Source organism: Euprymna scolopes, chromosome 16 (genome assembly GCF_053919585.1).
Source record: "Euprymna scolopes isolate OS-2025 chromosome 16, ASM5391958v1, whole genome shotgun sequence".
Lineage (NCBI taxonomy): Eukaryota > Metazoa > Mollusca > Cephalopoda > Sepiida > Sepiolidae > Euprymna > Euprymna scolopes.
In genome coordinates, this window is record NC_136497.1 from 136,543,384 (window position 1) to 136,565,834 (window position 22,451).

Consider the following 22,451-nt stretch of genomic DNA (forward strand, 5'->3'; position numbering starts at 1 on the left):
AATGACAACTAGTTCATAATTGTGTTCTTTAAGTATAAAAAATTGAAGTAATTATCGTTTAGTGACTATATTTTTGCGGTTCGGAATAACCTAGTATTCTTAAGTTTTGTTTTACTAAAACAGTTCAGGTAAAAAAAAAAAAAAAATTATTTGGGAACAATGCCGAAATCTGTTAAATTCTAAATAATTTAAGTGACTAAAATTAAAATGGTTCGTTTTTCTTAAACCAAATCTTTTACTCGTACGTCTGATTTGAGCAATCCTCTCTTTCCTCAGGATTCCCCCCCCCCATATTACAAAACGGTTCTTGTTCAGAATTCCCCCCTATGTTATGTTAACATAACAAAAATCAAAAATCTGTATAGTGTACGTACCTGTGACGAAACCAAAAATATATTCCAAAAATCACGTACAATGATCAACTGGTTTTATATTTTCAAATGATCTAAAATAACAGGGAGACTTGATTCCAAATATTTCTCATATGTTATAACATATGATAAATATTTGGAATCAAGTCTCCCTTTGCTGTTATTTCCCCTCTTTGGTTTTCATACATAATATAAATTTCACAGTTTATAAGGATTATTTGATACTGAAGATATTCATAAAGGTAGCCTATTTCCAAAAGAGGGGAGATATAAAATGAGAAATGTTTGGAATCAAGTCTCCCCTTGCTATTATTTCAGATCATTTGAAACCATAACAGGTTTTAGTCTTCTCTTTATCAAGGCTAGAGGTTTGGGGGAAATATATATATGGATGTATCTATGCTGGTGGCCAAATTGAATATGGGAATGCTCATATCTTTGGTTCTGTGGAACGAAACTACATGAAAATTTGCAAGCTTTTTGAAGATTATAATTTTCTATGGTTAAAATTTTATAACAATTGGTAAAGAAGAACCTATATTGAAAATATAGGTTCTTCTTTAACCTATAAAATGCCCAAATTTGCCTACATTTATATATAGTGTCCTGGCATGCCTGCTTCGGTTGTCTCCCCCCGTGGCCTTGCCAGACCACTAATCTTTGTTTCATCATAGGTACAAACATCAGATTTTTCTTTTTTTTTTTAATATGGGTAGAATTCTGCACAAGAACCTTACAAATTAAAACTATTTTCCGATAACTTTTTTGGTGCTTTTATACTTGTTGTATAGCGCTATTTTTTTTTTTTATAGTAAGTTTTACTATATCTTTTTAGTTATTAAATTGTTAGGTGAAAGTACAGAATAGTTACAAGAAAGTCTCTCCTTCCCATGTTAAGAATGGTTTTCTAAATAACCTTATATCCAGCACGATACAATAAGCGCATAAGTACGTCTTGTTCTTCCTGGTAATATAAAAAAAATAATCACTTTTGATACTTGTGCATTTTAGCATTTTTGTACAAGTTTAGAAATCCATTCTTAACTTGAAGGGGGTAACTTTTCCCTTGATGCAGACGGAACTCGCCTAAATTTTTATTTATCATTAAGTGGTTATTTATTGAAATAAAAAAAATAATATCGTGAAGTACTAAAGGAAAATAATTATAAACACTAATTTTACAAAAAGAATTGGATTAATTTTATCCATTAGAATGCATTTTAATTTCTTTGTAAACAAGTTGGCTATCATTTGGTAAAAATTCAAAATACTGAACACTCAACTTGTAAAAAAAAAAAAATTAATTTCAAACGCACTAGAATAAAATTCTGCTTAACTATCCAAGTTTTAATGTTAAAAACCTTTTATTTCACACTTCTAAAAAGTCTTGATATTTAATGGCGGTGGCAACATGTCTTTGACAGCCATGAAATGTCGGTTTAATAGAAATAGTCTGATAAATGTTAAAACTCAATTAGTTGTTTTGTAATGCCTTTACTATTTGGGGAAGGGTATTCTGTACTTTTACTCATCTTTTGATAGTTGGAAAAAAATTACTTGCTGACCCTTTTGAAATTTAAAGAAATTTTAGAGAAAAGTCGGGTTTGTATTACTGTACACATAGATTCGAAAAAGTTGTCAAAAAACAAATATACAACAGATAAATGTTATCAAAGGCAAGATAAGTTACTTTTCTGCCAAACTGGATATATTTTTTGTGTTTTTATTCAATGTAACATATTTATTCAGCTCGAAAAACATAGTGTTTACCGATGTATTTGAAAATTCAAGATGGCGTCTCACACCCTCTTTAACACCGTAAGTTTGGAAAAAGGTGTTTAAAAAAACTATACAAAATACTATTAAAAACCCGCCGAATATATGTCAACCTATGTCACGGTAACATATATTGAGCGAGTTTTTAACCATATTTTATCCGGTTTTTTTATTTATAACATCTTTTCCCACACTTACCGTGTTAAAGAGAGAATCAGACGCCATCTTGAATGTTCCAATACATCGGTAAACACTGTATGGTTTTTGAGCTGAATAAACATGTTACATTGAATAAAAACACGAAAAATATGTCCAGTTTGGTAGAAAAGTAACTTATCTTGCCTTTGATAACATTTTTGTTTTTTGACAACTTTTTCGAATCTATGTGTACAGCAATACAAACCCGAAAAGTCAATAAAAATGTTATGCTTATGGAGGGGAAATACGGTGTGTGTGTGTATATGTATATATATATATGTATATATATATATATATATATGTATATATATATATATATATAGTACTTTCAAGTTTTAGATTTTTTTGTTAAATTAAACACTCCCCATATTAAAAGATTTCTAAATATTATTTCAACATGGCACCGCTGCACTAGCAGTGTCAGAAATCTTCAGTAAAAAATTTGTAGTAAATTGGAATATTTAGACTTACTGTCTTTCAAAGCTTATAACTTCTTGAAAAATGTAATTCAAACCTTAACTTTTTTTATTAAAGGAGCAAAGACCAACATTTAAAGAAATAACAGGTTTAATAGCAAATTAATACAATATTTGTTTTGTTTTTTTTTAATCGGTTTTCCTTAAAAAAGATTTAAAAAAAAAAAAAACGAAATCTTACTTCCTTCGATTATAAAAAATATATAAATTACAAAAAACTACTTACCGATAAAAACTAGTATTCGATGAGTAGTTCAATTGTTCATTGTTAAGAATTTATTCATATTTATACTTATATTCCATGTGCTTTTTAAATAAAATACTTTTTTAAACAAGGAGTAAAAACAAATGCGAACTCACATTTATCTTTTTTTTTTTTTTTTTAACTGTTCAAATAAAGGGAGACAAGTCTGATTTATTCACCTTTATATTCCAGCGCCTTGAAGGGACATAATTTGTTTTTAGTGCGTGCTGTAAACCAAATTTAGTATTTTGATCCGCCGTACTTAAAAACCGAACATATTCACTAATATATATTAGTTTTTATTGTTAAACAAAAAAACCAAAAAACAGTTAACCGATTTTTTAATTTTTTTTATTCTCTTAATGAAATACGTGAGTTTTTGATTGATATATTTTAATACTTTATCGACTGAATTTTTTTTATATCTAAAAAAAAGAACATTGAATGAAATAGAAAAAATTGTTTTAAGCATCCCATATTTACTTGACGTTCTAAGCATAACATAAGCTTCCACTTAAAAAAAAAAGTTTTACACTTTGGACTTTACAGGTAAATTTCCAAAAACTTTTTTTTTTTTTAATTTGAATATTTTATTTATTGATCTTTTATCTTAATTTGTGAAAACTGGTACATAAATTATTAAAATTTTAATAGACATTTCAATATTGGGGGGGGGGCGAATTAAAAATTATATTTGGTTTATTAGAAAGAGCATAAAAATTTCACATTGATCCTGAAAATATCGTAAAAATCGAACCAATAGAAAAATTTTGATATATTTAAGTTTAAAAATTGAAAAATATTTAACTCGTAATATTCAATTTCATTACGTAAAAAAAAAATGGCTGCACGAAGGCGCGCCGGTACTTTGTAAACACTGTTTTATTGGGGTTTTTTTTTTTTAAATATTTCTATTATCTTTTAAACATCTTTAATATTTTATTTTGGAAGTATATTCCATAAAGAAAATAAGCAACCCACTTTAAAGAGAAATTACGAGTTTATATTTTATTTACAGTTTTATGTGTGGGGGGGGGGTAAAAAAAATTCCCTCAATTCTGAGACACCTATCTCTACAAAAGTATAAAAAATGGCTTTAGAATTCTTAGTAAATCCTCATGAATTAGGATTGAAAGTTTTGAAAGCAATTTACATTGAATAATTTTGTAGAGAGATTAAAAGATTACCATAAAATTATCAAGTTTATAACTTTCCAGAATAATAATTTTGTACAAAAAATACAATTACAATCTCCCAGACAATGCTAGCTTTTTATGGATATAGTCCAAATTCATTAAAAATTTTTTACTTTTGTTGCTAAACTTTTTTACTTATTGGCAGTTGCCTTTGAATTTGCTATAATCATAAATAATTATTTTAATGGATTAAAAAAGGAGGGGTAGTGGTCGTAGTTTCCATACATGACGTCTTCATCAGAAAGACTATATGCATTAGCTCAATTTATATTTTTGGTCCCCTGACAAGGAGGGATTGAACCTAATAATTCACTCCGATTTGTTTGTTTGCACTTTGCTCAATAACCACGCCTTGGGTCTTTTTTTTTTTTTTTTTTTTTTTTTTTTTCACAAATATTAGTTATGGTGAAGATAAATTTTTACCTTGTGGAGGGGGACCCTGTTTGACTTGCTGAACCTATTAGCATTAAAATCAAGTTTTACAATTGAATTGGTGGGAGGGGGGGGGTTAGCTGACACACAGTTCTTACTAGGAAAATTTAAATGAATCTTGAAATGGACAAAAAAATAGTTGGGGTGGTTCTTTGTTATAACAAATCTCCAAATATTGAATTTCAAGTAAAACCAATGATATCTAGTTATGTCACAGTAGGGGAAATATCCAAAAATTATGAAAAACGATTAGGTATAAAATTATTGTTTTGCTTTGTATAGTGCACATATTAGCAGGGGGGGGGTAATTTCTGAAAACTTACAAAAAAAAAACAATTAAGGAATTTCTCTTGTGTTTTCATGTTACCAGCAAATACAGCAAAATCGTTTTTCGTTAAATAATGGAAATACTTGTTTTCTGTAACATTCCAATAATATTTAACTAATTGCGACATGGCGATTTGGTAGATAACATTGTTTTTACTTGAAATTGACAAAGGTTTTTTAAAAAAAATTTTTATGAAAGCTCAATTTTTTAACTTGGAGTTCGCTGTTATTACGAAGAAGAATCAAAGTTTGTTTTAATATTTTCTTATTCAATTTCAGTACCCCATAAATATTGTTTTAAATTAATTTTATAAAATTCACTAAAATACTTTACTAATTTCATTTCATTTTTTCTCCATTCAAACTTTTTAATTGAACTATCTGAGGGAATGTGTATTTTGCCAAGAACTATCAGCTAATGTAATTTTTTTATGCATAATATTCATTTTTTTTTTTTTTTTTTTTTTTTTAAGTTATTGTCCAGAATTCCCCATATATTAAACAAAAATAAATCTTTATGATGTACATAGCCATGATGAAACAAATATCATTCCAAAACCCACATAAATTTAATAAAGTTTTATTTTTATAAAGAAAAACATTTTACAGTAGATTAAAGTTTTTCTAATGTTTCCGTATTAAAAATGGTTTCCAAAGATTTTGCAGGTTTGAAATATTTGGAATTATTTTCCTTGTATTCAAGGTAGTGCTGCAATATATTGTTGCTGTTTGGATTACAAAATTTGATTTTCTTTAAAAAATAAAATACAGTAGTTTCATGCATGATATTTTTGCCATGGGTGTGTGTACATCATACAGATTTTTATCTTTATTTTTTAATGTAGGGGGAATTCTGGATAAGAACCTAATTTTTGAACTACTGCACACTGTCTTGATAAAATTACACGAGTTGGAGGAGAAACTGATTACCTAGAGTTGTATTTGTTTATGACCATGAAGTCTAACCTTTACTCCTTTGACTAAAATCTAATTATTGGATCAAATTAGTTTAATGACAAAAGTTCAATATTACGTTTCCCAAATTAAACTTATTTGTTATATTGAAAAAAAAAAAACATTAACATTTTTGCAAAACCTAATTACCAAATTTATTTTGGTAGAACGATTCACAACTGAATTATGACTGTTCAAAGTTAATGAAAAAATTTGCTATTTTGTGTTTATTGGTCCATAAGCCAATTTTGAATGTATAACTAAAAATGCAAAATTTGATTCGGTGGAAAAAAATTTTTACAAATCAATTAAAAAGCACAAATTTTGGCCTGCGTGAAATTTTAGTGTACGTCTAAAAACGCAGGATTTGAAAAATCTTCAAAATGTCATTTTGAAGTAAATAAAAATCAGCCGTAATTAGATGAAGCATTTAAAAATTGTTTGCATCCAAATTTTTTCAAAATACCCTTCACACACACACAAGAGATATTACTAATTGAAATTTAATTAAATTTCCCCGTTTTCACACTAAACTATCCTAATTCGTGATGCTAAGTATTATGGTTCGTTTGTGCTCCTAAAACCAAATATCTAAAGATATTTTTTACAAGTTTTTTTTTTTTGCCCGTCACTTTGTTGAAAACTAGTCACTTGCAACTCAATTTCTTTTTGTATTTTTAGTGGGTGCACAAGAAATGCAGTGGAATTGGTGGTGGATGTTTGTCATAATGATGATGACTAGCTGATCATCCGGGGGGGGGGTCTTCCACTATTAGAAATGTGTCACCAGGGCTGCAAAGTAGGATTGAAAAGTCAGTGCTCCAGAGATGGGGCATTTAGATCCTGCAAAAAGATACCTATGTAGCCCCGCCGGCATTCTCCCAACAAACATCTCAGGTAATGAGCTATAAACTAACCCCTTCTCAAAGAGAAAAGGCAGTGTCTGGGGGGGGGTGAACCTCCTAGAACTGCACAGAATCAGCATTATGCTGCAATCAATAAGGGAATGATCTAATCTCTGTTGATTTTGGAGAGATTATGCTCCTTATTCATAATTCCGTTCAGATGAAAATGTGTTTCGTCGCTCATTATCAGTTTGACATGTGCATGTAATAGTGAAGCAAGGGTCGCACAATCTCTAACCATTCTTACTTGATTCTATTAGCAAGAAGTCATCCAAGGCGATTGGAAACTGTTGAGATAAGCTGATAGCAAATGCAACAGCTGATATTCCCAAATTGTCACCTATTTTGGTACTGATCAGGCTCAACACTGTTCAATTTCGATGATCTGTCGTGTATAAAATTACTGGTAGATTGCGAGAAGGTAACCAGTACAAAGCAGCATTCACTCAGTTGGTTGAGTTGATTCCATCTATCATTGTCGTTACATCCCTCACAAAGACTGATCAAATTTAACAATTACAAATTTACAATTGGGTAATCTCTAATCCACTTGCTGTTCCTGTAGTGAGCTCTACATTTGGATGTCCAGGTTGGAATATGGCTCAGCTTTAACAGAAGTTTGTTTTTTCTGTGTTCAGCATTTCTTTTTTTTCCTTTTTTTTTTTTTTTCACAAACCCTCTAGGAGAGCAGATGAATTCTCCTGGTTAACGGCGAAAAGAATGAGCCAACCAATGTAAACGTCTTGTATGGATTACTTATCAGACGACGTTAATTTTGCAGCAAAAACATACTGTGTTGTTTGAAAGGGAATGTTGCTATCTGACACACAAAGGGTGCTATGCAAATAGTAGTGATTGAAAGTTTCCAATCGCTTAATGTCTTTCATTCTCATTGGCCAGAACTTGCTGCAATACAGGAGAATTGTTTGCACCAGTGCTTAGTAGCTGCTTTATCTCAGATTTTAACCAGAATTGAGTTTGCAGAAGGCATGATGTACAAAGTCAATTTATGCTTTAATGTCAATTCCATCTTGGTCCTTGACTGTGATGCTGCTGCCAAGATGCTGAGTATGGTAGGTGTTTTGTCTGCTGGGGCAAAACTGGTAATGACCGCCCCCGGCATTTATTTTCATTCCAATCTGTGATGCGACATGTAGTTCATTAAAAGCAAACTGGACAGACTACTTAAGCCAACATTCATCCAAGACAGGCTGAGCCAACTCACAGATGAACACAAATTACATGACGGTTCATAGAGACTAAGATATGTCAATCCTGGAACCAATGGCATCCACCATGGACCAGGGCTTGGTTCAACGTTGACTTTGGTGAGTAACCACGTCTTTAGTTGGCCTCTGGGGTGTGGAGCTATTGCTTTGTGGGTGAACTTTCCTGGATTGCGACGTGATCAAACTAGCGGAGACTGAACATAGCAAATGTTTTACCCATTCATGAGGCGTTATCTGCATAGGATAAATTGTTGACAGTAAAGATGCATCCAACAATCAGACTGGAAAACCCTTAGGATATTTGGAGTGACTCCGTTAATAGCGTAATTAAAAAGTACAAGCAAAAGATTACATCCTTACTGAAAGTCATATTATATTTTGATGGGTTTCAAAACCTCACTGTACATGCATATGTGGGATTGTGTTGACCAATATTATGCTTCAAGATGCTTGCATAAGCTTTCAAGTTGGTGTCGCAGTCAAATGTATGTGAAATCAACAAAACTGATGACTGTCCATTACCGGAAACACCAAAAATGTTTAGTGCTAGTGAAGATTTGATCGATGTATTCACAGTTCGGAGGAAAACTGCATTGGTTTGGCCTCGTTCTGGAGTTGGGTTTTGTTTGGAATCGTCTGAGAGGAATCAGAGCTAATATTTTAGCAGACATTTCAATCGGTTTGATATAAAAGTAGTTGCTACAGCAGCATTCATCACTTTAAAGAAAGGTACCAGTGTGCACTGCTCCAGTCTTAGAAGTATTTCAATCTATCAGACTCAGTTAATGATGTGATGGATGGTGGGTCCTAAGGTGATGCAAAACTCTTGCATTGGTTTGTTTAGGTGATAAAAGCTTCAACATTTAAAGTAATTTACTGTTTACTTATAAATAATACATTTACCTTGTAAATTTTTTTTACACTAGTTTTTAAAATTATATCCTTTAAATGGCCACCATTTTCGGCTTCACAAAGGCTTGCTCTAGTTTTTGGAATTCATGTCTAGTGTTTTAAAGTTCCTGAATCCTAAAGGAAAAAGTCTGGGGCTGTCAAATCAGGTGAACGTGAAGGCCTGTTAAAATCAGAAAATCTGCTAATTAAACACTCGCCAAACAATCCCCTTAGGAGCGCCATACTTTGACGAGCAGTGTGGGCAGTCTCGCCATCCTGTTGGAACCACATTTCCGAGTTGTCCTGAATAGCTGACCTAAAGTAATTTTTAATCATTTGTTGATAATGCTGTGCAGTTATTGTCACCACAACACTTTCTTCGTCTTCGAAGAAATAAGGACCTATCACTCTTTCCGAGGTAACACCACACCATACGGTACATTTTATTGGATTCATGCTGATGAACGTTTTTGTTTTTCATTGCCCATATTCGGCAGTTCTGCTTATTCATAATTCCATTCAGATGAAAATGGGTTTCGTCACTCATCAGTTTATGGATGAACTGATTTTGTTCTCTGGCTAATTGCTGAATGTAAACAGCATGAGCTAAACTAGACTGCAAATCTGGGTTGTAATGCCTGTCCCATTTGAATTGTGTGTGGAAATGGGTTCAATTCCCTGGGATATCTTTGAAGTGACTTTTGGGCATCCCAATCTGAGTGGCACGTCTTTGAGTTTAAGTGTCTGTGTTTTAGCAATGCTGTCCTCTACAAGTGCTACATTTTCAGCTGTACGTATTGAACATGATCTGCCAGTTTGTGGAAGATCAGTGACTGAGCCATGCTGCCAAAACCGTTTCACAAGACGATCAATTGTCCTCTGATTGAGAGCTTGTCTGACATTATAATGCTGATGATAGGCTCTTTGAGCCAAGATTATGGAACGATTCTTTAAATAAAGCTCAATAATTTTGATTCTTTGCTCAGTGCTGAATTTTTCCATGATCAGTTGTCGATGAGTTATCTGCAAAATTCTGAAAAACAAAAAAAAACTTATTAAATGTTAAAGTTATTAGTTATTCAACATAATGCATGACATATTTACATTGTGCTTGAAGAATTCAATAGGGATGTTTATCTTCACATACAGCTTTAGTGACTTCATCCATGAAGTTATTGGTCCAACTCCATCACCAGGCTGGAGGAAATATTGCAGTGGCCAACTCAAAACCTGACTCATGAGTTGATAGGTGCTATTGGTCATAGTTTAGGAGATTGATGTGGTGAAGTGTTTACTGAGATTGATTGGCTTGTCATTCTGATTCCAGATGGTTTGGTTAGCACTCCAGCCTGTATATATCATATATTAAGCTCTAGTCTATATTATGCCATTGTACAACTGTGAAACCTGGCCGATGAAAGCAGATGACCTACAAAAGCTTCAGGTGTTCGATCACTACGGTTTGTGTCGCATCCTTCATGTTTGTTAGCAACGATTCATCTCAAATGCCGTTGTTCGTCCTTCCTGCAACATATCCTCTCTGCGGCAACCTCTCCTTGAGACGTCATTGAACTAAATTCTCCTCAGGGTTAGAAAGAATGATACGGAAGTCAACTGGAAACTTGACTCAGAATAGTGAAACAGGATAGTGAGCTGCTCCTGAGCTCACATCTCTATAGGATTCGCAGCTATAACTGTCGTTGGCTGAGTAAGTACTCCAGCCTGTTTTTTTGTGTTTGAATGGCATAGGCTGTGAAGTTAACAGGAATTCTTAACACCTGCAGCATTCCTCCAAAATGTATTCAAAACAACACCAGCAAAACAGGTAACTTTATGGCGTAGTGATGAGATTGTTTCAATAGGCTTTTGATTTGCTTTTTCAGCAATTTCAATTGTTTGGTCAAAGATCTAATCTCTTTGTTTTATGGTTCAGAATGTCTCAATCAGCTCTGATTGGAAATTCGGCTTGATGGTTTGTTGAAACTCATCTGAAGTAACATCTTTGTGGCAGTATACATTGAGCTGTGTTTTTTTTTTTTTTTTTTTTTTTTTTTTTTTTTTTTTTAATCATTTGTGATAAGGTGTGAAGCCACCTGATATCAAGAGCTAACAAGAATGAACGATTATCACAAAGATAGGAGATTCCTAGGATGTAGGTAGGAGGAAAACGGCAGGAAGAGTTCCGCAACCTTTCAATTCTTAGAAAGAAGCTGAATTACAATGAGGTATTAAAAGTGAATTGAAGAGAACCACTAGATCAATTCGTCAAATGAGCTGGTACAAAGGAAGCAGAGAATAGATCAATTCTGAAAGAAAGAAAAAAAAAAGTGGTAGCAGGTAGGCTCGAACCTGTGATGCGAAGGAGGAATAGAAAGTGAAAGAAAATCTGACGTATTACCACTACATGACACAACCGGAAGTTCAGAACGTTAAAATTAGGCAACGTCAATCCAACCGATACAATAACTTGTAGAAAACTGCCCAATTGAGGGTGAAGGAATTAATGCTTTTGGCCAATTTTTCGATATTTGTCGTCCGAGACATCGAGCTTCAAAATAATACTGATCTCATGAAAATTCATAGCCTGTCGAAAGTTTTAGGCAGACATACATGCATACATACATACATACAGGTGAGATTTATATTATAGACTAGCGGGGGTACCCAGCATTGCCCGGGTGTTTGTAGGTGTGTGTTGGGGGGGGGGTTAAAAAAAGGTTTTGGTAAGTTGGTAGGAGCGAAGGTGGAAAAGAAATTGTGAAAAAAAAAACCTGACAACTTACCACTCGGCCGTGAAAGGAGAGTAACTAAACTGTTCAAATTTAACGATGAAAAAGTTAAATTGACAGGGGCGCGATTAGAAGTCTGCAGGGTAGTTAATTTGGTTTTGTTTCGCTCAAATGTTGGGGGGGAAACCAGCTCCCGATAAAGAGGAGAGTATCCATATGAATAGCAATTGTCTGATATAAGGAGCCCCCCCCCCCCCCCCCCCCCATTGATCGAACGCCCATTGCTTTCTGGATGTTCTCGGCCTTCGTACCGGGAGCCGCACCTTCGCTTCAGATCAGTTTTGCTTTTATACGAGGAAGCTGAACGAACATGTGAGAACCCGAAATAGCAAGAATTTTATAAGTCAGCGAAAATAAATCTAGACGCGACGCGCGTTCGTAAATCATACAATGATCTAGGGGATATATAAACAGCTCTAAGACCTAGTAACCCCCACCCCCGCCCCGAGAAGCCCGGCAAAAAAAGCCTTGGACATACAAAAATGTGCGCACCGCATTTGCCTTTTATATATATAGATGTTTGCTCCCAAATATTTGCGTCTTTTCTTACATAATTTCATAATGTTATCTGTGCACTTTCCTGCAATCTCTTCCACAGAAGAGCTGTTGCGAGTTTCTCTGTTCTATCGCTATTTTCATGGGAAGTGCTTGTCTGAACTCCAATCTATGGTCCTCCCTTGCTAAACTTTCGCAAAAAAAAAAAGACTCGACTAGCTAAAACCACTGTGATTTTCCCCATTCTCTATCTGTGCCTAAATGTAAATGCAGATTACATGAATAAAGCTTCTTTCCCAGAATTGCCTGCATTTTGAACACTGTTCTGCTGGCAAATTTCCTGGTTGAATACAACATGGTAGCCTTCAAGTCTAATGTAAACAATTTACTGTTAAGTCGTCCTCATAAATGGTTGGTTGATGGGGCGCTCACCCTAGATCGGTTGGGCCGGTTCCATCCAACAAATTCACTGTGTAACAGCCAACCAGGCGCGGTGGTCAGAGACTGTTTCCACTACAAGTGTAAGCCATTTGTGATTCCATCGGTGGAGCCTGTAGAGGCAGAGGCCAAGGATCATTTCAGTATTCTGTTTCACTGTCCTGAGCCGGGCCTTGAGTTGGCCACCACTGCATTTTTTCCAGTTTGGTGGTTGGGTGGTGCTGCTGCTGGGTCAATGGCTTCACGAATTAGGTCACTTAGGTTTCAGCGAAGTGCATGGTAAGGATGGATTGTTGAAGATATGCGATGTAGGCAGTGATGGTCAAATACCTCCATCTTGCGAAGGTCACTTGCATGCATAGGCCAGGTTTTGCAGCCATAAAGCAGAATATTGTGGGCTGAGGCTTGGTAGATCCTGATATTTGTGTTGAGCTTCTGGGACCAGAACCGCGATCGCAGTCGACAGGTGAGATGAGCATTGCTGATGCGGTTGTGGATATCTTAATGTTGGCCTGTCGCGGTGATGATGGATCTAAGGTATTTAAACTGATTGACCTCTTCAAGGGTTTCTGTATCAAGGAAAACTGTCTTTCAGTTGGAGGGAAACCAGTAGTCAGAAGCTTAGTCTTATTGGCGTTAATCTTCATGCCAATCATTGATGCGTAAGATTGCATCTAGTTTATGATTGTATGTCAGCAAAGCTTTCACCCAGAATGGCGATATCATCGACATAGTCAAGGTCTGAGAAACAGAAACTGGTATCAACTGTTATGTCGGGAAAATTGGTCAAGGCCTTGGACGTGATCCAATGGATGTTATATTTTGCGGGTGGAGTTGTAATAAGCCTTAATAAGGTTGAGCAGTTTTTGTGGGTTTGCCATCAGCATTCATGACCTTCCAAAGGGCTCCATTATCAAGATTCGAAAGCGGCAGTAAAGTCAATGAAGCAAACAATGTTTTTCTGCTGGTAACTCCAACACGGTTCAAGCACTCTTAAAGTAAATATTTGGTCAATACAGCCACGGCCTGGGTGGAATCTGCATTGGGTCTCGTACATGTCTCTTTGTTGTTGAAACCACTTTAATAAGATGGTGGCAAAGATTTCTGAACTGATGCCGCGATAATTACTGCAGACACATTTATCGCCTTTTTTGAAGATAGGAAGCAGGACAGCATCGCTCCAATTTTGAAGGTTTTCGGTTTCACAAACGTGGGCGATAATTGTAAAATTGGGACCAGGACTTTGGAAGCATGTTTGTAGATTTTAGATGGAAAACCATCTTCACTGGCCGCTTTATTGTTTTTCAGTTTGTTTTTTTTTTCTGATGTTCAGGACTTAATTCGTTGTAGTCGTAAGCATCAGAAGAGACAGCAGTGATCTGGGGTGGTTAAGCAGTGAGGCGAAGTGATCACTCCAGCATTGCAGGCATTCATCAAAGTTTCTGATTGGTTCACCTTGTGGATTAAAAATTATTCTGCTGCTGTTCCCCAAAAATTTGGTGGTCAAACGAAGAATACTGTAAAGTTTCCTTGTATCACCTACTGATGAGGTTTGCTCAGACTCAATTTACATCATTAACGATTACTTCACTACCACTTTACATTCATTAATCCTTATCCTCGAGAGGCCTTCGGGCCTTGGTAAGCGGGGACCCCTAAGTTTAAAAAAAAAAAAAAAAAAATTGAAATCGTGGTCTTACATGGAAAATTAGTTCATAAGAATTTGCATGTTTAAAGTTTACCAGAAAACTTTAAAAAAATATTTGTATTAAAATTGTCAATTTAAGAATTTGGGGCAGGCAATTCGTTTGCTGTATATACATAGTATATAACCAGATATTTTATATTTTTAGCTGAGGGAGATAAATTCTGTGCTGTTTTTGGACGGGAGTGGGGGGGGTGAAATCTTTGCTTTAATCCTACCAAAAACCGTAACTTCATATGCACCCATACAAAAAATATTCTTTTTAAATTTAACTAGAATGGTTACATGTTATTCAAATGCTATCTGGCCAGGTTGTACGCATGCATCAGATGACGTCATGACTTGATTTACTTTAAATAGTTGAAAAACTGACTAAATTTCATGTACGTCGCGTTAGCTTAGTTAGTTAGCGCGTTGGTTCGTTATCTAAACGTTTTAGGTTCGAATCGTGGTGTGAGATGTCTTTTTTTTTTCTTTTCTTTTTTTTTTCTTTTCTTTTCTTTTTTTTTTCTTTTCTTTTCTTTTTTTTTTCTTTTCTTTTTTTTTTCTTTTCTTTTTTTTTTAATATTGAACCAGTGTTATTTAAGCCATTTTTCACGTAAAGTTCGTTTTTCTGTGTGTTTTTTTTTTTTTTTTTTTTTTTACACTTCGCTTATCCACCCCCGACCACACACCCCAAAACACCCGGGTAACTACCGATTTTTTAAATTTTAATATCGAAACAGGCTTATTCAAGCCATTTTTCACGTCTTTTTTTAACGTTTGTTTTTCTGTTTTCTTTTTTTGTTTTTGTTTTTTCGATTTTTACATTTAACATGCCTTACGTTAGTGGTTTTTTTTTTGTTTTTTTTTTTTGTTTTTTTATTACCAACCCCCACCACCAGGGTTCGTTCTTCTGTTTTCTTTTTCTACTTCGCTTATTCTTAGGTTTTCATTAACACCCCCACACCCTCCAAACACTCAGGCAACGCCGGGTACCCCCCCCCCTGCTAAGCAGGGTTTTATAATGTTCGTTTTCCCGACCACACACACCAAAAAACACCCGGGCAACGCCAGGTACCCCTTGCTAGTATATATATATATATATATATATATATATATATATATATATATATATATATATATATATAAAAGCGAAAATGTTATGTCTCGCAAAAACTTTCGACACGGGTCATCGATTTTCACGAGATCGGTATCATTTTAAACTTCCAACTTCCGCCTGACAAATATTGAAAAATTGGCCAAAAACATTTTCTTCACCCTAAAACTCATCAATTTTCTATAGGGAGGGGTCAACAAAAACCGTCCTCTCATGACAAGTTCGCTTCTACGCATGCGTCATACGACGTCGGAACATGATTTACTTTAAATATTAAAAAACCCGACACAATTTCATCGACGTCATCTTAGCTCAGTTGCTTAGAGCGCAGCCTCATTATCTAATGGTTTTGGGTTTGAATCGTGTGAGATGTTCTTTTTTTTTTTTTTTTTTTAAGTTTTAACATTTTAATATTTAAAAATATTTACTTCGCTTATTCTTATGTTTTGATTCAACCCACCCCCACCCGACCACACACACCTCTAAACACCCGGGCAACTCCGGGTATCCCCCCCCTCCCTCCCTAAAATATATATATAAGCAAAAATGTGTGTATATACTTTTTTTTTTGTATGTCCAGCAAAGACGGGGAGGGGGTACTAATTCTTAGAACTTTTTATATACTCCCTAGATGATAATATCTCAAATTTACAAAAGGAGGTTGTCTCTATCTTTTATTTGAGCGACTTTTATTTTACAAAATTCGCACTATTTCTTCCTCTCGCGTGTTTGGCTTTTCCGTATAAAAAAAAGTGAAACTGATTCCGGAGCAAATGCATCTACCTGGCACTCGTGCCAGGGATGTCCAGAAAAGCTTAGATCAATCTGGGGAAAACCTGTCATATCAGACAATTGCTATTCATTTGGACACTCGCCTTTTTGTAGGAGCTGGTTTTCTCCAACAAATATGCAGAAAGCTTCAAGCTTAACTGAGAATTAACTGCGTGATTTCATTCCCCTATGTCGTGATGTTTGACCTAGAAAACCGAGACGTTCATTTAAGCACCTGCGTTTTTTAATCATTTAATTTGAACGATTCTCACTTACTCTGCCCTCTTAGCAAAGCGGTAACATGTCACGTTTTCTTTTCCGACTTCGCCTTGAGGCTTCGGTTTCGAGTCTACCAAAACCAAACACCCGGGCAATGCTGGGCACCCCCGCTAGTCTAATATATAAAAGGCAAAATGTGTGTATGTATGTCTCGCAAAAACTTTTGAGGAAGAGAATGTAGGGAGAAAATGTGACGTCTTTGTCATTGCGTCTATTGCCAAAGCGGAAATGGCAATGGTTTAAATTAAGGCTAGTCAACTGAAAATATCACGAAAAAAGCGACCCCTCCCCTCCCCTCCCTGTAGAAAAGTGTTCAGTTGAGGGTGAAGGAATTATTTTTAGCCAATTTTTTTATATTTGTCGTTCGAAGGGTCGGGCTTCAAAACAATACTGATCTCGTGAAAATCCATCGCCTCTGTCGAAAGTTTTAGGCAGGCATACATATATTCATACAAACAGAAATGGCAACCCAGCATCCTTATTTGCAATGGTTTCATTTATAATTAAAAAAATTTTGTTTACTTTGATAATTTTTTTTTTTTTTTTTTTTTTTACATGTGAAAAAAAATATATTAAAGACTATTTTGATTCTAACATCTATATATATATTCAAGCGAAAGTGTGTGTGTGTGTGTGTGTTCGCTTTTTGTGTATGTCTTCCAAAGCCTTTTTTCGGAGGGATGCTCGGTTGGGTCACTGCTTAAAACTTTTTATATACTGTCTAAATCATAATATATACGAGTTACGAACGGGGGTCGCGTCTATCTTTAATTTGCCCGATTTTTACACCCTAATTTTGAGATTTTTTTTTGATCACCGCGTCTTTTGTTTCGCTTTTCAGTATAAAAAAGCGAAACTGAATTGTATCAGCAGTTTCCCGGCTACGGGTCGGGAATGTCCAGAAAGCAATCAACGTTTGGTCAGTGTCAGTTTTTCACCATCATATCGGACTATTGCTTTCATTTGGACACACTCCCGTAATAGAGGGGAGCTGGTTTTCTCCGTGTTGGGGAAACAAAACTAGACCAAGTTGGGTAAAAAAACAAACCCAAAAGAACTATCCCGCAGTAAAATTAAGTGCGGAATTAAATTCCGCATGCACCTGCCACTTTTCATTCACTGTGGCGTGATGTTTGACCTCATTAGATACGGACTTTTTAAGGATTTTATTTCACACATTCTCACATCCCTGCCATCGTAGTGTGGTGGGAAGTCATCAGCCTGTTAACCTCAAGGGTTTGGGTTCGAGCCTAACTACCTACCAAAACTTTTTTTTTTTTTTTTTTTAATTACACCTCCAAACACCCGTGCAACGCCCCCCCCCCCCGGCTAGTATTTTAATAAAAATAAAAGCATTTCAAAGTAAATATCATTTATGTAAAGTTTTAAAATTGAACTAAAATTTACAATAAGTATTAATCAGAAGGGACTTATTCCCAGTATATACACCATCATGACTTGAGAGCGGAATTAAAAATGAAATAAATTTATTTAACTCAACAAAAAAAATTTTGTGTTCGTCAAGTAAGTTAAGAGTGTCGTTTCAAAAGTAATGCCTACTTTTTTTTTTTTTTTTTTTTTTTTTTTTCCACTTGAATGGATCAGAAGGGATTACAAATTGCATTGTTATGATGACTGAACTTACGCATTCATGGCCTAGAAAGTTTCATCTCTCTTACAGATATTGGCAGTCTAAGACTCTTAAGAAAGCAACCCTTATGGACATGTGTCAGAAGCAGAGATTGGTCATTTAATTCTTCCATGCAGAAAAAATTGAACTGATCAACATTCACCGACGCCTGTTGAACGTTTTTGAAGTTGATTCAATTGATGTTAGCATGGTTAGATTGTGCTTGTCGGTTTCAGAGTGCCAAGAGATGTGAGTGACAAAGCAGGGCTCCATGTACAAATTTATCTTTAGTTGACCTTTGACAACTAAATATTTTGGTTTATTAGCCAAATCTACATGATTTTTAGAATATGACATTTTCATTCTGTGACTAGTATGTACATCATAAAAATTTTTCTCTATATTTTAAAATAAGTGTAATTCTAAATATACAACAAATTTTATATTGATACTTGAGGGTATAAACATTCTGATTTCTTTAGATGTTTTTTTAAGCCGCCTTTAAGAAGAGAGTATATTCTATTAAACTTTTATTGTTTAAATAATTTTACTTCATTTTATTAAAAAAAAAAAAAAAAAAGTTGATACGTTTACACATTGTTAGCTTTGGAAGTTGGTCAGTAAAAGAAATGCAATCGCTAAAAGATAAGCATTTGATTATTTCTAGTCGCCACTTTGAAAACTCACTAGCAAATGCAACTGTTTCACTCACAATGTAGAGCCCTGCAAAGTGCAATCCAGACTTTTACAATTACAGCATCAAAAGAGACTGCAGAAGTGCATTTAAAATAATGTAGAAAAATAAATTGTGGAGCATAAAAGGTTGCTTGCTTTAATGATACCACTCCTGTCTTTGTAGCTTTTCATTTTAGCTTTTGAGTTGAAAAAAATAAGTCGGCCTTTACTTTTACAACGACTTTCATATATGCAAGAGCGTTATTGAATCCAAATCAGAAGGAACCTGGCATTTCGTGTATGGTAACTGTTTGATGAAAAGTTTTTTTTTTTTTTTTTTTTTTTTCTTTGATTACACGTTTTTAGCGATCGATTTCCCACATCTATGTCCATGACAGCAAGATGAGTGTTCAGCACATGACCCCACCCCCACACACACACACTATCAGTAGTTCACCATGCTAACATTGTATGCCGTGGCTTTATTTTTCATCTTCCATCATTCTAGTTCTGGCCATATTGTTGCCTTGTTGACAGTCAGAAAAATAAAATAAGAAAAACAGACAGCGACACTACATGTGAAACTGCTCTCTACATGCTAAGGTCCATATCTACGTCCTGTCATGGCTGGGTTTGTTTGTTGTCAGTTCATCTAGATCTTATAAGGCTTTCTTTTTTTCCAAACCACAATCTGTCTCCAACCCTGAACTGCCATAAACGTCTAACTCAACTCTGACTGTCCTAAAAATCTTACCAGCTCTATTGGCGGTCGATCATTGCCAAAAACTGTGGCACTTGTACAGTTTAATGAAGACATTAAAAAATGAAAATATCGAGGAAAAAAAAAGGTTATATTGTACGTATCCATTTTGGACTGAACATCTCAGGGAAAAAAATTTAATGTAATTTGATCGCGTTACAGCAGAAAAACACGTTTTTATGAGAGCGCGTCAGCCATTGTGAAAATTTTTAACACGCTACGGGGAGATAACTCCATGTAAAACGCCAACACTCCCTCCCCATCTTTATTACTAGCTTTTCTTCCTAAAAATCAAACCTTTTGCTCGGTATCATAAATTGTTTTTTTGCTGTAAAAAAAAAAAAAAAACTACTTGATGAAATCAAGTGAATTTTTTTTTGGGGGGGAGAACTTTGTTCTATAACAGATATGTACAATATAACCTTTTTTCGATATTTTCATTTTTTTAATGTCTGATTAAACTGTACAAGTACCAAAACTGTTCCCAATTTTGTTAATCGTCATAAAAATTAAATACATCGCTATTCATTGTTTGGCTCTATCATTTGTCACACCCTAACCAACAATATCGTTTTTTTTTTTTTTTTTTTTTTGTCGTCTATCTCACTAAACCTACTTTCTTCTCTTTTTCAGCAGGTTGACTGTAGTGTGATAATGTGAACAAAGTGTTTTTATTTTTTATTTACAAAAAAAAGCTTTTTACCTTTTCTGAGAATGTTTTTCCTCTAATGTATCGTTTCATTTTGTTTTCTTTCTTTCCAGGAAACCCGACCCAGTCCAGATCCCGATTCGGCTGATGAGAATTCTGAATCCTGCGATACTATCAGTCCCGATGCTCTCATTAAACACCCACTGCAATTTAAGTGGGCACTTTGGTTCTTTAAAAATGACAAAGCGAAAAATTGGGCTTCAAATCTTAAATTAGTTACAACATTTGATACCGTGGAAGATTTTTGGTCGTAAGTATTTTGACATTCTTGGTTAATCATTCTCAGTTTTACAAAGTTATTTTTATGTGAAAAAAAAATTGTTCCTCTTCTGCGTCTCTGACAATCTCTTGAAATATAAAAAGAATGTCAGCTCCCAGTCACTCAGATATTCAATTTTCCCAGAAAAATTGATACATTGCACACATTTAAATCAATAAAAAATGCGTGCTTGTTCAGAATTCCCCCTATATTAAAAAAAAAAAAAAAAAATTACAAAAAGATCATATTCCAAAAATCACAAATTGATAAAGTAGTTCTATTTTATTCATTGATTTATTGCGAACTATTATCTTTTAGTTGTTTCACAACGTTTCGACCAACTATTCCTTTGGCCTTCATCAGGTGGTTATCGCAACGGGGTAGGAATTCTGAATCTCCTAACTGCATTCTCAGCAATTACTGTCTTCCGTAGTTGTTTTTGTCTCACCACGTTTTTTGGCCAATTAAGCCTCTGACCGGCTTTTAGGATTGAAACCGCTATCTTCAGACAATGCTCACCTGGAACCGTAGAGATTCAACTATCCACTGCACCACAGGCCCCAAAGGCCGATCAAGGTTGGATTTTTTTGGTCTTATAAATCCACGTTTATTTATCTGATCTTCCATGGTCGGGTCTGTACCGAATATATTATTTATTTGTAATGTTTATTGAGATGAGTATTATTCATTTATTTATTGTGGACTCTTATCTTCGTCTTTTAGTTGTTTCGGCCAACTATTTCTTCAGCCTTCGTCAGGTGGTAACTGTGACTGAATAGAAACTCAGAATCTCCTAACTGCATTTAACCCTAACCCTAACTGCATTCTCAGCAATTACTGGCTTTCATAGTTGTTTTTCGTCTCAACTTGCACATTTAAAATTCAATGCTTAAATATCTTTGAATGAGATTTGCAATTTGCCATGCTCAGCTTGAATTTGAACATCTTTTGGGACTTTTTCCATAATTCTAAACCATAATTTCCTTATATTATTTTCGAATGAATTTTTGAGATGAGGATTAGTAATCTGGATTATTTTGATTGTTCAGACTACTGTTCTCATTTGGTGTTATTCACGTTTCGCTCAATGTAACTCAGGGAATCTACACGGAATTTCAAACGGAACGAGGGCATTAAATAAGTGCTACACTGAAAATTTTGTACAGATTCAGGAGGTTTGACAAAGATGAGAGCAGGAGTCCGAATAATTCAAATAATATGAATTATCAATTTTCATCTCAAAAATTCAGAAACAAAAGGATTTTAGGGTTTGTGTTTTGAGTTTTTTCTTTTCAAACATGATTCCTTAATTAAAAATAACGGTTGAAAATTAAATTATTTTTAATTTTATTTCTTTTTTCAAAAAAAAAAAAAAACGGTACTTGTACAGTTTAATCAAGACATTAAAAAATGAAAATATCGAGAAAAAAAAAATTATATATTGTATGTATCCGTTTTGAACTGAAGATCTCCGAAAAAAAATTTCACTTAATTTGATTGAGTAGTTTTTTTGTTTTTTTTTTTGTTTTTTTGTTTTTTTTTGTTTTTTTTTTTTTTGTTTTTTATGAGAGCGCATTGAAGGCAGACATTTTTGAATATTTGTAATTTTTGTTTGGAGTTTAGAACACGCCAAAGGGAGATAACTGCAGTTAAAGCGCCGACACTCCCTCCCCATCTTTATTACTAGCTTTTCTTCCTAAAAATCGAACCTTTTGCTCGGTATCATAACAAATTGTTTTTTTGCTGTAAAACAAAAATTACTTGATGAAATTAAGTGAAATTTTTTTCCGGAGAACTTCATTCCATAACAGATACGTACAATTTAAACTTTTTTTGATATTTT

At 34.4% G+C, this 22,451-nt stretch overlaps 1 protein-coding gene across 2 annotated transcripts in view; it reads left to right on the plus strand.

Moving 5' to 3' along the window:
* The window catches only part of LOC145296118 (eukaryotic translation initiation factor 4E-like), a 102,691-nt gene that overhangs the window by 55,132 nt on the left and 25,108 nt on the right, over nt 1-22,451 (plus strand). For both annotated transcript variants that reach the window (XM_080142264.1, XM_080142265.1), the window contains exon 2: nt 20,403-20,599. In XM_080142264.1, the coding sequence (XP_079998390.1) occupies nt 20,403-20,599 (197 nt within the window). The remainder of the gene's footprint in view (nt 1-20,402; nt 20,600-22,451) is intronic.